At 39.7% G+C, this 14,860-nt stretch overlaps 2 protein-coding genes across 2 annotated transcripts in view; one reads left to right on the forward strand and one right to left on the reverse strand.

Moving 5' to 3' along the window:
• The window catches only part of LOC134755369 (lipid storage droplets surface-binding protein 2), a 122,828-nt gene that overhangs the window by 38,706 nt on the left and 69,262 nt on the right, over positions 1 to 14,860 (forward strand). The gene's annotated exons all lie outside the window — the stretch shown is intronic.
• LOC134749224 (uncharacterized) overlaps positions 1 to 14,860 on the reverse strand; it is a 65,991-nt gene that overhangs the window by 859 nt on the left and 50,272 nt on the right. The window contains exons 38-46 of the mRNA XM_063684115.1: positions 14,154 to 14,254; positions 12,825 to 12,911; positions 12,305 to 12,466; positions 11,573 to 11,700; positions 10,955 to 11,151; positions 9,466 to 9,563; positions 8,931 to 9,060; positions 7,405 to 7,558; positions 5,142 to 5,315 (exon numbers count right to left, since the gene is read on the reverse strand). Coding sequence (XP_063540185.1) covers positions 5,142 to 5,315; positions 7,405 to 7,558; positions 8,931 to 9,060; positions 9,466 to 9,563; positions 10,955 to 11,151; positions 11,573 to 11,700; positions 12,305 to 12,466; positions 12,825 to 12,911; positions 14,154 to 14,254 — 1,231 coding nt within the window. The remainder of the gene's footprint in view (positions 1 to 5,141; positions 5,316 to 7,404; positions 7,559 to 8,930; positions 9,061 to 9,465; positions 9,564 to 10,954; positions 11,152 to 11,572; positions 11,701 to 12,304; positions 12,467 to 12,824; positions 12,912 to 14,153; positions 14,255 to 14,860) is intronic.

Consider the following 14,860-nt stretch of genomic DNA (forward strand, 5'->3'; position numbering starts at 1 on the left):
TCGAGAATAACATAAAGAAAAACAATATTATATCCTACTAGCTGTGCCCGCGGCTTCGCCTGCGTGGAATTCGGTCTGTGTCAGTAAGCGGCTAATTCACCCCTAATTTATCTCCCTGTCCCCTGGAGACAGAACTTAAAGTAAAGTTGACAGATGGATACGCTAAAGGACTGTAGTCCAGATAAAATATTTTACAATTAGGTACCTACCACCAAAGATAGATATAACTCCGTAATAGATGGATACAGTCTAAGGAAAAAACGTGCCTCGAAAATCACGAAAATTTGATTCTCGATCAGATGTCGCTACTACCTTTTGCCTACTCTCGTATAGAGGGCGTTGACGGTTTCGTTTGTTATTATTTAACAATTTTAATATCAGTCATATCAGTGAAAGAACATGGGTCAAAATAATAAAAATAATTAATGAAAATAAAAAAGATCATTTATCCATATTTAAATACATTTTATCGTATTTTAATAAATCTTCATTTTTAGTTTTAAAGTGTGTTGATAGATGGCAGTGAATTTACCGTGGTTACAAAATTTACTATGACAGTACCGCTCTGTAATATTATATCCTCTTTGCTACCACTAAATAAAATTACACTCCAAAATGAATATATTTTTTTCCCTTATTCAAATTTTTGACGTGATTTAAACGGCATAGAGTTAGGTGTATATCGAACGATACAGTACCATTTTTGTATTTTTACGTCCTTGACTGTACCTATGCAAATCGGGTACACTACATAATTCCGAAATTTTTTATTCCTAATTTTAGAATGTCGAATTTTATCATTCCGATTTTTAAATGCTCGACCCATCAAAATTCCGACTGTCATAATTACGAATGATGAAAATCACGAAGATTTATATTTCCGAAAACCCAAAAAGCCGAATATTGTAAATTCCGAACTACATAATTCCGACTATAACAATTCCGATGGTGGCAAACACCGAATTTAACATTTACGATTTTCAAAATCACCAAAAGGGAATTGCCCTTATTCCGAATTAACGTGATTCCTATTTTAAATATCCCAATTTTTAAATTTCCACTTTTCTGGCAACAGTTCGTTTTCGTGGGGGTCGCAGTTCTAACCTAACCTAACCCACTTTTCTGGCAACAGTTCGTTTTCTTGGGAGTCGCAATTCTAACCTAACCTAACCCACTTCTGGCAACAGTTCGTTTTTTTGGGGGTCGCAGTTCTAATCTAACCTAACCCACTTCTAGCAACAGTTCGGGTTCGCAGGTTCGCAGTTCTGTCTAATTTATTTATGCCGAATTTTTTATGCCAAAAATATTTTATGCCGAATTTAACATGATGCGGCACGACAGGTACCCGTAATAATTACTAAAACGTGAGTCTTCATTTGAATATCACGGATTTCATTTTTCCGACCTTGTAAAAAACCGAATTTCTGAATACCGAATTATTTTATTTCCGATCGGACAATGATTTTTCGGAATTTAGGAATTCGGAAAAAAAATATTTTCGGAAAAGTGTAAAATCGGAACTTTAAGCTTTCTGTCAAGTGACAATCGGATTTTAAGTTTTCGGAAACAGCACATTCGTGATTTTATTCCATCGTGTTTTTAAAAATCGTAATTTTGATATTTCGGACTTATAAATAATCGGGATTATGAAAGTCATGGTTATAAAAATCGGAAAAACGTATTTCGGAATATTTGGGTGTTCCCATCAAAATCATGTCATCCAAATCGGTCCTCCAGTCAAATCAGTCTAAGCATGACGCCGGCGGCGGGCAGCGTCTGCCCCTTTTTGTTTTGTTTTCGGAGTGGGAAATGCATCTGCCCCTACGACTTGTTGATGGTCATAGCGAAGCAGACGCTCACGGGGACCTGTAGGCGCTTGAAGCGGAACGGGAAGTTGCTCGGAAAGAGGGGGATACGCGGGATGAACACGGCTTCTCCGGCGCCACACTCCGTCAGGATCTGCGCCTACATATGTATTACGTACGATGTATTTGGGATCACAATCGAACTCGCGCTGGCTTGCCGTTTCAGCCGAAAGCGAAGCGACCTTCCTGGCTAGAGCGCCACTTGCGGCCGCAATGCATTGCGAGACTTTCGCGAAAGATTCGATTTTTTTCGGGAAGGCATGGTAACGCGTTTAAGTCCCAAATCGTTTGACATTTACTGAAAAATGTTTTTTTTAGAGTACCCACCTTCGTGACCATTATTAAGAGGAAAGGGCACGGCCGCTTCTCCACGCGTTTGCACGCAGTCTCCATTTTTTTTGTTAAAAACTACCCTATGTTCTTCCACGGGACTCAAACTATCTCTATACCAAATTTTATCTAAATCGGTTTAGCGGTTTAAGCGTAAAGAGAAATTAAAAAAAGTTTTTTCATATTTTTTGTGTTTTCACTCGGGAATGGTGTCATTTTGATATCATAAATGAATTCGGCATACCCGATTTATACAAAAACGATACCTAACTTGGCCTAGTAGCTAAAATGATATAGTTATCAAGATAAAGTTTTTAACCCCTTTTTCACCACCATGGGGGATGAATTTTTAAAAACGCTGAAAGTAATTTTCTTGCTTTTTAATATAATATCGTTTTGCAAAGTTTTAAGTTTCTAGCTTAAAATAAAATTTGCACCCCAAGACAAACTTTCATCCCCTTTTCAACCCCCTGAGGGGTTAAATTTCCAAAAACGTCAAAATTAGTTTTTTTGTAATCGTCTATCATACCTTTCTAAGAAGTTTCAAAGCATTTGTAATGGATTCAAACTTTCAACCCCCTTTTAACCCTGTTAGGAGACGAATTCTTGAAAACGCTAAAATCACTTTTCCTGTATTATAATAATATGCCCATTATACAAAGTTTCAAGTAACGCACTCCAAAAAAATTGATCTCCATACAAACTTTCAACCTCTATTTCACCTCCTTAGGGAATGAATTTTCAAAAACGCTGAAATTAGTTTTCTTGTATTTCAATAATATATCTTCTTACGAAGTTTGAAATTGCTAGCTTAAAATAAATCTTGAACCCCATACAAACTTTCATCCCCTTTTTAACCCCCTTAGGGGTAAAATTTCTTAAATTTTTATAGCCTATAACCTGGCCGTGGATTTTTTCGACAGATTAGTAAAGTTTGCATCAAAATCCGTTCAGCCGTTTTCATTAGTTGCGCGGTCAAATAAACAGACAAACAGATAAACAGACAAACAGATAAACAGACAAAAATTCTAAAAACGGTTGGAATGTGTTCTGTTATCGATTCTAAGTATCCCCAGCCAATTTTTTTTCGAATATCTTCCATGTACAGACTTTCGACCCTCTTCCGCTTTATTATATGTATAGATATCCTATATCATCATAAATATGATTCTTAGTATACATAGCTTGTGTCGTTAGTTTTTAATAAGTGCATTTTAACGACTTTTTTTATATGTTTACCATTTAAATATTTAGCACAAACAACTTCTGGCAGATCATTCAATATTTTAGGTAATATATATGTGTACAGCCTAGTTCCATATATGTTGTTATATTTGGGTATACAATATTTGTTTTGGTTCTGTAGACTTCTTAGTTTTGTACATCTTTTGTGTTCTTTTAGTTTAGTAACATGGTGATATTCTTCTGTTAGTATGGCTAGTTTACACATATTTTGAACTGGGAGTAAATTACAGTATTTGAAAAGTTGGGAATAGTCTGTTTCGTACTTCTTTTTGATATGCTTAGGTACAAGTGTCTTCAATAATCTTATTTGTAAGTTATATATTTTTTCTATATATGTTTTATAGGTTTTACCATAAGTACTCAGAGCATGTATCTTTGTGTGTTATCTGTCGTGCCATCACCGAATGGGCCCTACCGAAGACCAGCGCTGACTTAGCTAGCATTATGCTGAGTCGGGTCCATTTCGTGATGCACATTTAATGATTTCTTCTTTTCTTGCTGTTGTTGTCTGTACATGTTCGTACTTGTGTTGTGATCGTCACGAATAAATATCTTTATATTTTTATCTAATTTTAAACGCGAAAAGAATATTGAACATTAAATCATTTTACGGTTTAGACTCACTTGTTTTAGTCACTTGTTTTAATGTTAGTATGTCTCACAACAGTTTAAATTCGAAGAATGTTGAAGATTGAACTAAGGCGATTGTGCTAAGCAGAGATGTCTGCTGAGGAAATAACAAGTATATGTGACTTCCGGTTCGAACGCCATCTTGATAGTAGCCTCGTGATTAATTCCTTTGTTTTTTGCTAATTAATATTGTTTAAAGTGTAATATCGATAGCTTTATTATACAATAATCTAATGTGGTAGTGTGCAGTTAATGGAGAATTAATCTCAAAGCGTGTTTAACCACCATTTTGGAGTCAACGGCCGGTAGTCCACGTGCTTCTCGTAAAATCCAGCTATCGGTTTTACGAGACAACTACAACAACCACTGAACAGCGTCGTGCTCTAAGAGCATTTATTTTGTTCCTACCCTTTTACGTGACATTGGTTACGGGCAACACCGCCCTCAAGTCCATCAAGAAAAGAAGAAGAACAAGTATGTGTGTACTTTACTATAGTAGAATCCGCTTATAATGACATCGAAGGGAAGTGATACGTCATACTAAGCGAATGTCATATAAAGCATAGTTGATTAACTTCTTATTTTTAAAATAAAACTATGAAAACGGATTATATCGCGTATATTTAATTTCTTATTTTTGTAAATTTTTTCAAATTAATCTTAAATTCCTTTCACTATCCGTTGCATCTCTAATAGTTAGACCAAAGAGGATATAATAAGATAGAGCGGTACTGTCATAGTAGATTTTGTAACCACAGTAAATTCACTGCAATCTATCGACACACCTTAAAACTAAAAATGAAGATTTATAAAAATACGATAAAATGTATTTAAATATGGATAAATGTTTTTTTTTTTTTATTTGCATTAATTATTTTTATGATTTTTCACTGATATGCGTTTAAATAGTTAAATAACAAACGAAACCGTCAAAGCCATCTATACGACAGTAGGCCAAAGCTAGTAGCGCCCTCTGATCTAGAATCAAACTTTCTCGTATTTCGAGGTACGTTTTTTCTTTAGACTGTATCCATCTATTACGGAGTTATATCTATCTTTGGTTAGACTAACTTGTTGGTAGGTTCGTCGGCGTTAGAGAGGACGCGCAGGAGAGCCATGCGCGGCGGCTCGGCCCACCGCGAGAGCTGAGTTCGTGCCGCGTCACAGTCACAGTCAGCGCCACAACTCAGCGCCGCGCGGCATAGCGCGCAGATCCATACTGATATTATCAGCTCCTTGTTGGCGCTGAAAAGGTGCAAAGTTAGGGCCACTTGCACTATCTCACCAACCTGGGGTTAACCGGTTAAACCTGGACCAGTACAATTTGACACTGGGTTAACGGTTTAACCGGTTAACCCCGGGGTATATAGTGAGATAGTGCAAGTTAGAAGAGTTTCACGAGACGGTAAACCTTACAACGCTAGCTCTTGTGTAAATCAAGTCCGACGGATTCACCCACCGAGAGTTCCGTACTTTTTAATATTTGTTGTTATAGCGGCAACAGGAATACATCATCTGTGAAAATTTCAACTGTCTAGCTATCATGGTCTGGTGACAGACAGACGGACAGAGAAGTCTTAGTGATAGGGTCCCGTTTTTACCCTTTGGGTACGGAACCGTAAAAAGAAAGAAGTTCCTGTCTATTGTTGGAAATTTCAGATTCCCGTTTCCCGATAGGTCCTGTGTAAGCAAACCGCCTTGATGCATCAATGTCATATTTTATTATCTCTGAAAGCTTGTCAAAAACCTGTTAAAGGTACAGTTACTCAGGTTACTCTATTGTTTACTAAAAAGGCTAGTGCTGCACTCTGGTGGCAGAACATTGTAGTAATATCCCCTATTAGATTTGTAATCTGTATATAATTATATATATATTTTTTACAGTACATATGGTGCTACTTTTTCGAACTAGTGCGGGAATGAGCACTTTTCGTGCATATGTCGAAAGTTTAAAGGGCCATATGTACTGTAAAATGTTGTACGATACACGTGCGAAAAGGTAATTCGCAACTCGTGTCGATTATCTATATATAATTTATCGCCACTCATTTCGAATTTCCTCTTTTCCGCACTTGTGTCGTAAATAACTATTTCTCAAAAATGGACGGCAAAGTCGACGTTGCCGGTTAAAAAGTAGTTCGCGAAGTGCGTAGTTTATGGTCAGTCAAAAAATTAAAAAGTTAAAAATATTGCAGTCTCGATTTCGGGACTGCAATGTTGCATACAAATTCCATTATTTGTCGAGTTCCAAACTTTTTAAAAGTTGAAGTGGCCATATCAAATGAAGGCATAGGTCCATTAAACAGCCAAACAGATGATCAGTACTTATTATTATAATGTTGGTACCGCGACTATTTAGGTGTCTCAAATAGGTTGGCGTATTTTTAGCAGAAAAATACACTTCCATTTTTAATTAAAAAAATAAAACGGCGGCAAACCAAATCTTTTTACTTTTTTCTGTGAAAATATATACATAAGAACGTTGCTTCTGTAAAATATTTCTATTATATTTGCATTTATTGCGCCATTTTTGAGAAAAGCACTATATATGACTCGGCTGGAAGGCTACTTGCTGGCTTCGGATTCAATTAAACGGACTCCCAAGGTCGTCCGTTTAAAACGAATCCTCAGCCAGCAAGTAGCTACTTCCGATCCTCGACAATAATGTACTATTTCAAGACACTTGCTCAAAACGACGTTTTTATTCCACCGATGTTTGGCTCATAATCCTAGATATTAAACACGCGTGCTCTTTCAGTGTATTATTCCACTCGCGCTTTTTAATTATATTATCCGACTGAGTTAAGAAGGTAACTGATTGCTAATAATATGCATGGAAAGGGAGCCTTCTTTAATTGGTCGGACTGGCGGGCACCGGCGCGCCCGACCGCCTGCGCAGTGCGCGCCGCGCCGCCCGCGGCCGGGGCGAGCGAGGGCCGGCCGGCAGTACGAGTATGACAGATGAGATGAAACACACAATACTAACTGTTTTAACTATTAAAATTTGATTAATATGAAAGTTTCTTTTTTTCTCGCAAGTGTGTTGAAAAACGTCGTATGAAACGCGTGTGCATTAGTCATTACACACATCGGCTTTCTTATTGCGCACTCGCTTGCAGCGCGTGTGTAATGACCAACTTAGCACACTTGTATCATAATGTACTATTTTATGATATAGGAGGCAAACGAGCAGACGGATCACCTGATGGTAAGCGATTACCGCCGCCAATGGACACCCGCAACACCAGAGGGGTTGTAAGTGCGTTGCCGACCTTTAAGATCGGAGTACGCTCTTTTCATGAAGGTTTGAAGGTATATTCTGAAAAGTACTTACAAAGTAGCGACAGAAGCCAGATCAGTGGGGCTAAAAGGCGAAGTCTGCGCGAGCGCATAGCCAGCATGCAGGCGCCCGCGCTGCAGCAGCGCGCCGGGCTCTGCCCACGCGCAGCCGCCCCAGCGGGCAGATACTTCATGCCATGTGCCACCCGCTAAAAATACTTCATTATTTATATGATACCAAAGAGAATTAAGTATGTATACCAAAGAGAAGCGCTGGTGGCCTAGCGGTAAGAGCGTGCGACTTGCAATCCGAAGGTCGCAGGTTCAAACCCTGGCTCGTACCAATGAGTTTTTCGGAACTTATGTACGAAATATCATTTGATATTTACCAGTCGCTTTTTGGTGAAGGAAAACATCGTGAGGAAACCGGACTAATCCCAACAAGGCCTAGTTTCACCTCTGAGTTGGAAGGTCAGATGGCAGTCGCTTTCGTAAAAACTAGTGCCTACGCCAATTCTTAGGATTAGTTGCCAAACGGACCCAGGCTCCCATGAGCCGTGGCAAAATGCCGGGACAACGCGAGGAAGATAAAAGAGAATTAAGTAGACATAGAGTACTCACTCCATACATCAGTTTTGTTACCAATACAACTATTATTTTCTTAGTCGACATTTAGCGTCAAATAGGGGAATTATCAGTACTGCGCCTCGACACTAGATGTCACATGTGTCGCGACTGACGAAAAGTGTATTGCTCAACAATTTACAAAATAATATTATAAGATTGAAAATAGAGTTTCGGTTATAATATCAGCTGAAAATCGTTGAGCATTAGACTTTCCGTTCGTCGCGACATCTATTGTCGAGTAGCAGTACTAATAATTCCGCTACTTGACGCTAGATGTCGACTACGAAAATAATAGTCGTTTTGGTAATAAAACTGATGTATACTTAATTATCTTTGATGATACCGAACTATCATAACTACAAATAAAAACCGGTCAAGTGCGAGTCGGACTCGCGCACCGAGGGTTCCGTACTTTTTAGTATTTGTTGTTATACCGGCAACAGAAATACATCATCTGTGAAAATTTCAAATGTCTAGCTATCACGGTTCATGAGATACAGCCTGGTGACAGACAGACAGACGGACAGCGGAGTTTTAGTAATAGGGTCCCGATTTTACCCTTTGGGTACGGAACCCTAAAAACTAACCAAAGTGACAATCTTGAATAGAAATCGTCTATCGAAACTTATACATATAATGTATAGAACTGGTGACGTGATTTTTCGTTACAGTTAATGTTAATGATAACATTTGTCCAAGAAACCTTACGTCTTACACTCGTCTGTCGTACAAAATACCCATAAAATCGAATATTTAGTACTCAAGAATATTTTTAGACATGAGAAATTAAAAAAAAAAACTTTCAATGCAGTTTTGTTTATTTAAAATAATAAAAGCATGTTTCCTTTAAGTAAAATGAGCTTAAGGTTTTAAGGCACTTTCCCACCAGGGCTCATTATTTTTTTCCACCCTGTATAAAGAGGGAAACTGACAAATAAACAAGCAAGAACATACCGGTCATGAACGCAGCAGCGGCGGCGTCAGCGATCGACCCGAAGTAGTCCAAGGTGGTGAGAGCTCGTGCCGCCGACAACATTGCTCTGACCATCCGCGGCGTGGCGCTGGCGATCCATCTCACCCACACCTACGTGAATGATAAATATTCATTCCAAGGAAAAAATGCCAAGTACGAGTCGGACTCGCGCACGAAGGGTTCCGTACGATTACGCAAAATACGGCAAAAAAAAATACAAAAGGTAATCACGGTCTATATCCCGGTCAATATAAGTCTAGTGAAAAAAATCACGTTTGTTATATGGGAGCCCCATATAAATATTCATTTTATTCTGCTTTTAGTATTTGTTGTTATAGCGGCAGCTGAAATACATCATCTGTGAAAATTTCAACTGTCTAGCTATCACGGTTCATGAGATACAGCCTGGAGACAGACAGACAGACGGACGGACGGACAGAGGAGTATTAGTAATAGGGTCCCGTTTTTACCCTTTGGGTACGGAACCCTAATTATATCTTTATTATTAAATATTACCGGCAGAGCTTCGGCAGCGGCCGGTTCCATGCACATGATGACAACAGCCCGGGACAAAAGTTCTTCCAATTCGTCACTGCCTTCCTCCACGTATGGTTCTAAACGACAGAAAAAAGTAAAGTTTATTCTGAAGAATAATCAAAACAGGGGCCGATTTCATAACAACTTGTAACTAATAATATTAGCGAAAGCCTCTTTTTAATGAAAGGAATTGGAAAAAGACCGCTAATATTATTAGTTACAAGTTGTTATGCAATCGGCCCCAGGTTATAAAAAATACCCGTTTTTATTATTCCTGATTGTGTCTCCTTGCCTTGAGCTCATTTCGCGGTGTATCGAGCTCTTAACGACCGCCATCTTCAAACAAGCTAGCCTTAGACCTAGGGTAGGTATGGTAGGTATTATGTATATGAATTTTCTCTAATAATTTTTACGCCTCACACCCTAATCTGTTAAACAAAAGCCTTTGTTTCTTTTGTTCAGCGGTTACCGATGCTACCGCTACTGACTGAACGGGAACAAACTCGTTTAAAAAGAAACTTTACCGTCCTATTTATATGGTTCAAATTTATGTAGCAGCTCTGTATTCTGGCCACACAGGCAACCGATCGTCCTTCATTACCCAAACTCGTTATCTCAGAATGAGCTGTTACATTTTGAACCTTAATACTATCACGATAGTTGCTTTTTAACGACATGGTTGCTTTGGCGCGCGCTCGGCACGCGACATACTATACATAGTGTAGTATATAGTTAACGCTATCTCTACTGAGCTCGTTCACTTACGTACTAACAATGGCATTCTGTTAAACAAAAGCCATTATTTCTTTTGTGTGAGCGCGTGGCCTTTTTGTGCCTGAGGCTCACACACAATGGCCACGCGCTCAGGCACAAAGGCCACGCGCTCACACAAAAGAAATAATGGCTTATGTTTAACAGAGTGCCATTGTCAGTACAGGTAAGTGAACGAGCTCAGTAGAGATCACCCCAATACCAGCTTCTCCCTCTGGACCGCATCCAGCGAAGAGCGACTCGAATTGTCGACTGCCAGCGTATTTCGGAAAGGCTTGACTCCTTGGCGCTGCGTAGAGATATGGCCTCGCTCTGCATTTTCTATCGCGTGTATAACGGGGAGTGCTCCGAGGAATGGTTCGGATTAATCCCTGCCGCTTCTTTTCACCATCGCCCTACGCGACAACATTACCATCCTCACCACTTAGATGGTTGGCAGTCCTCAACTGTGCGTTTCTCTAGAAACTTCCTGCCTCGCACAGCTAAACTGTGGAATGAACTGCGGTATTTCCGGACCGATATGACCTTCAAACCTTCAAGAAAAGAGCGTATTCCCATCTTAAAGGCCGGCAACGCACTTACAACCCCTCTGGTGTTGCGGGTGTCCATGGGCGGCGGTAATCGCTTACCATCAGGTGATCCGTCTGCTCGTTTGCCTCCTATTTCATAAAAAAAAAAAAGATAGCGTTAACTATACCTAGTGCAGCGAGCAGGTGCAGCAGCTCCCTCGCCTGTGACGCGACATGTCCGGCGAGCGCGGGTGCGCCGGCGGCGCGCGTCCACTGCGACACGGCGCACGCCCGCCGCGGCCGCAAGTACGCGCACGCGCACGCGCACGCGCACGCGCACGCGCACGCGTATGCTGGCTCCAGACCGCTAGCTGCTAATATTACCCTGCCCAAAGATAATATATACGATAGAGGGTTACTGTCATACTCAATTTTGTAGTCACAGTATTTTTATTGCCATCTATCGACATACGATTAAAACTAAAAATTAAAATGTATAAAAATACAAAAAAAGTTTTTTTTTAGTATTTAATATTTTTATATGATTTAGAACCATGTTCTTTCACTGATACGAGTATGTGTTATAATTGTTAAATAACAAACGAAACCGTCAACGCCATCGATTCGAGAGTAGGCCAAAGGTAGTAGCGCCATCTGATCGAGAATAAAATTTTCTTGATTTCCGAGGCAAGATTTTTTCTTAGACTGTATCCATCTATTACGGAGTTATATCTATCTTTGGTAATAGGGTCCCGTTTTTACCCTTTGGGTGCGGAACCCTAAAAAATAATAGGTATAGTAATTACCTAAACTGTGGCGTGTCGTGGTACGGATGCTGAGGGTTGTGGTGATCGACGAAGAACCGCTGCAGCGCCTGGTCCAACGCCATTTCTGGCAGCCGCTGCCACGGCAGGTGCACAGCTTGTTCTAACGTCTGCAAATAGGGATCATGACAAGAGTTTTGAATGATTCACGGTTAGTTTCACTAGACTTATATTGACCGGGATATAGACCGTGATTACCTTTTGTATTATTTATGAGCTCCCGATATTTCGACGCAGTTCCATGCATCATGTTCACGGGTGACTGAAGATAGCGGGTGGGTGTCAAAGTTACCCGTGGGTAATATTGGGAGCTCATAAATAATACAAAAGGTAGTCACGGTCTATATCCCGGTCAAATTGAATTTTATAACAAAATGTATTAAAATGACCAAATTATCGCAATAATGTGGATATGAAAATAATATATGGAAATAATACAAAAATACAGGATCTAAAAGTTTCAAAATTTAAAGTTTTACTTCCAAAAAGGAATAAAGTAAGGGTACCATTCGATTTCTTACATTCTATCCATGAATCCATAAATATTCTGCACATCATTTTGAAGCTCGATATGTCTGTTAAATTTAAAAAGTAAACTGCACAAAAAACTGTTACCCGACTGCGAGTTAGCGGTATAATTCTGAAAGTCGATTTTGTATACAATTGTATGGAAAAAATTACGAGTGCCTAAATAGTTATGAGCGGTAAGTGTACCTCAGTCCGCAGCCGCAACGGTCCGGCGAACAGTTGCAGCAACGCGGCCAGACGAGGAGCGATGTCGCAGTCTTGAGCGCCGCGTAACCATGTGCTGGCTTCGACGCCTCGAAGAGTGTCTGCGAGCCAAGTTTGGATCTCCAAGTCGGTGCTTGTGCTTATCTGTAAGTTTGAATTTTAACTTTAGAATTAGATATCTTCGAGAGTTTTATCCCCTCAACTAGGGTCCCAGAGTGGTATTCCACGGGGTCCCTTTGTTTCACATAAAGTTTTAAGTCATAACGTATTTTTTGTCATATTATCATTAGTCCTAAAACTGAAACCGTTAACTATTTAGGATTTTAGTGAGGTTATCCTGTAGATATGTAGGTTAGATTAGGTTTGTTTTATGGCAATACTAAAAAGTTTTGTATTGCTTTAATGCAATGGGTCCCATATAGACATTTGATCCTAAAACAAACCTGATCGATTGATACCATTAATGAAAATTTGTCATCTAGCCTATTGCGTGGACACCAACCTGTAGCGCGGCAGGAAGACAGTTAGCGCCGGGCCACTGGTGCTCACTCCAGGGCAACTTGCCCAGCTGGGCCAGTAATTCCGACAACTGCAATCAATACAAACACTGTAGCTTCATTTACGGTCGTAATCGTTGATTGTGGATGTCTTTCAAGTGTAGTGATTAGTGATGGGAAATTGCCGAGAATATTTCCGCGGTCTGCACTCCCGACCCGACCGACCGGGAAATGTTTATGAAAAGAAACAGAAACGCATACCTGATCGCGAAGTGCATACGTGCACTTAAAAAAAATTGTTTATTCGGTAAATATTCGGCAGTTCGAACCGAACTATTCGCCCGAATACGAACATTAAAAAATATGCCGAATCCATACTAATATTATAAATGCGAAAGTCTGTCTGTATGTCTGTCTTTCTGTCTGTGTGTTCCCTCTTCACGCTTAAACCGCTGAATCGATTTAAATGAAATTTGGCATAGAGATAGGTTGAGTCCCTGAAATCCTTCCGCGGGCTCGGCCGTTGTTTCACCACACTTACCTCCTCCGCCGTTGTCTAAAACAATGCAGACTTCAGAAGGTTCTGAAGGTCAGGGTGGTAGTAATTTTCAAGCTGAGGATGAGGAGTGGGCTGAAGCCTGCGAAGGGGGTGACGGGGATACGGGTAGGGCCGTAGTTACTGATGTTGAACAGGACGGCCTCCCAGCAAGGGTAGATGATATGGATGAGCCAGTGGGGCGTTCCAAGAGGGCCAAAAAGATTGTTAATTATAAGCCTTTCTTTTAATTACTATTAATTATTTAAGTGTTATCTACTAAGGCTACTATTAGTTATTTGTACCATAATAATTGTGTATTTGTTCTAGGTTTCCGAATTAATGGTGGAGGGATGGAATATATGTAAGCGCATGATTCCCGTCAAACCAGTATTAAACTAGCTACAGAGCAGTACGGTTGTTTGCTTTCCGACCCCGCGATACACTAGAAGGACATAGGATAGTTTTTATCCCGAAAATCATCCCTTAAGAAAGTAAAAATCGGGGTGGAATTGAGATAATTAATGAAGTGCCTGCTAATTTGTGTGCATAATATGCTCAAATTGAATAATTGCTATGAGAATATTTCCAGGCGCTATACTTAGGTACTTTAGCTGCTGTTACTAAGTCCACGCAGACGAAGTCGCGGGCAAAATCTAGTTACTAAATATTCGATCCATCTCTAGTTCAAAATAGGTTAATAGGCGAGGTAAGGGAAAGTTGAATACTTCTCTATGGGATAACAGATGAGATATAAATCAGTTCGTCAATTATGACTGATGAAAAGGTTGGAACTGACCTGGACTCGGCTATCCCTGGCCGGCGCTGGTGCACTGGTCACATTCAGGTAGACTTGGATCGTCCACTCCCACACTTGACTTAGGAGGTGCTCTTCACTACCTGGGATGAGATAGACATTCATAAATAGAGTGACTTGAATGTGGAACAATGTTGAATTTATTTGACTAAAACGACTCTAGGACTTCTAAAGACCACTGTTAGAGACAAGCCTGGGTAATCCAGTACGTACCGCTGTATGTTGCCGACGAACGGTTTTACTACAAAAAATGTATCAAATCAAAACAAAACGTACATAAGTTCACATAACATCTTTACATAAAATCCTGGTCACGGCACCAATACGGCACGGTTGTTGACACATGTTGAATTGTATACCTAAATCTAGTTAAATAAATAGAAAATGAGCAATTTATCACAATAAATTGAAAATTTAAAAAAAAATGGGAATGATAAAAAAATACAAGACCTTAGTTTCAAAATTAAAGTTTTTCTTAAACATCCAAAAAGGAAAAAAAATGTACCATTCGATTCCTTGCATTTTACTAAAAATAATATTGTAGTGCAACAATATACATAAACGCAATATTTAACCGGCAATCCATACATCGAAACGGCTTCTAAGCAATAGCGACGTTACATCGTGACGCCACGATGTATTGCCATTTTGTTAGGAGCGTTTCGTCAGTAAAGTGCGGGTGCCAGACT

Source organism: Cydia strobilella, chromosome 2, assembly GCF_947568885.1.
Source record: "Cydia strobilella chromosome 2, ilCydStro3.1, whole genome shotgun sequence".
Taxonomy (NCBI): Eukaryota; Metazoa; Arthropoda; class Insecta; order Lepidoptera; family Tortricidae; genus Cydia; species Cydia strobilella.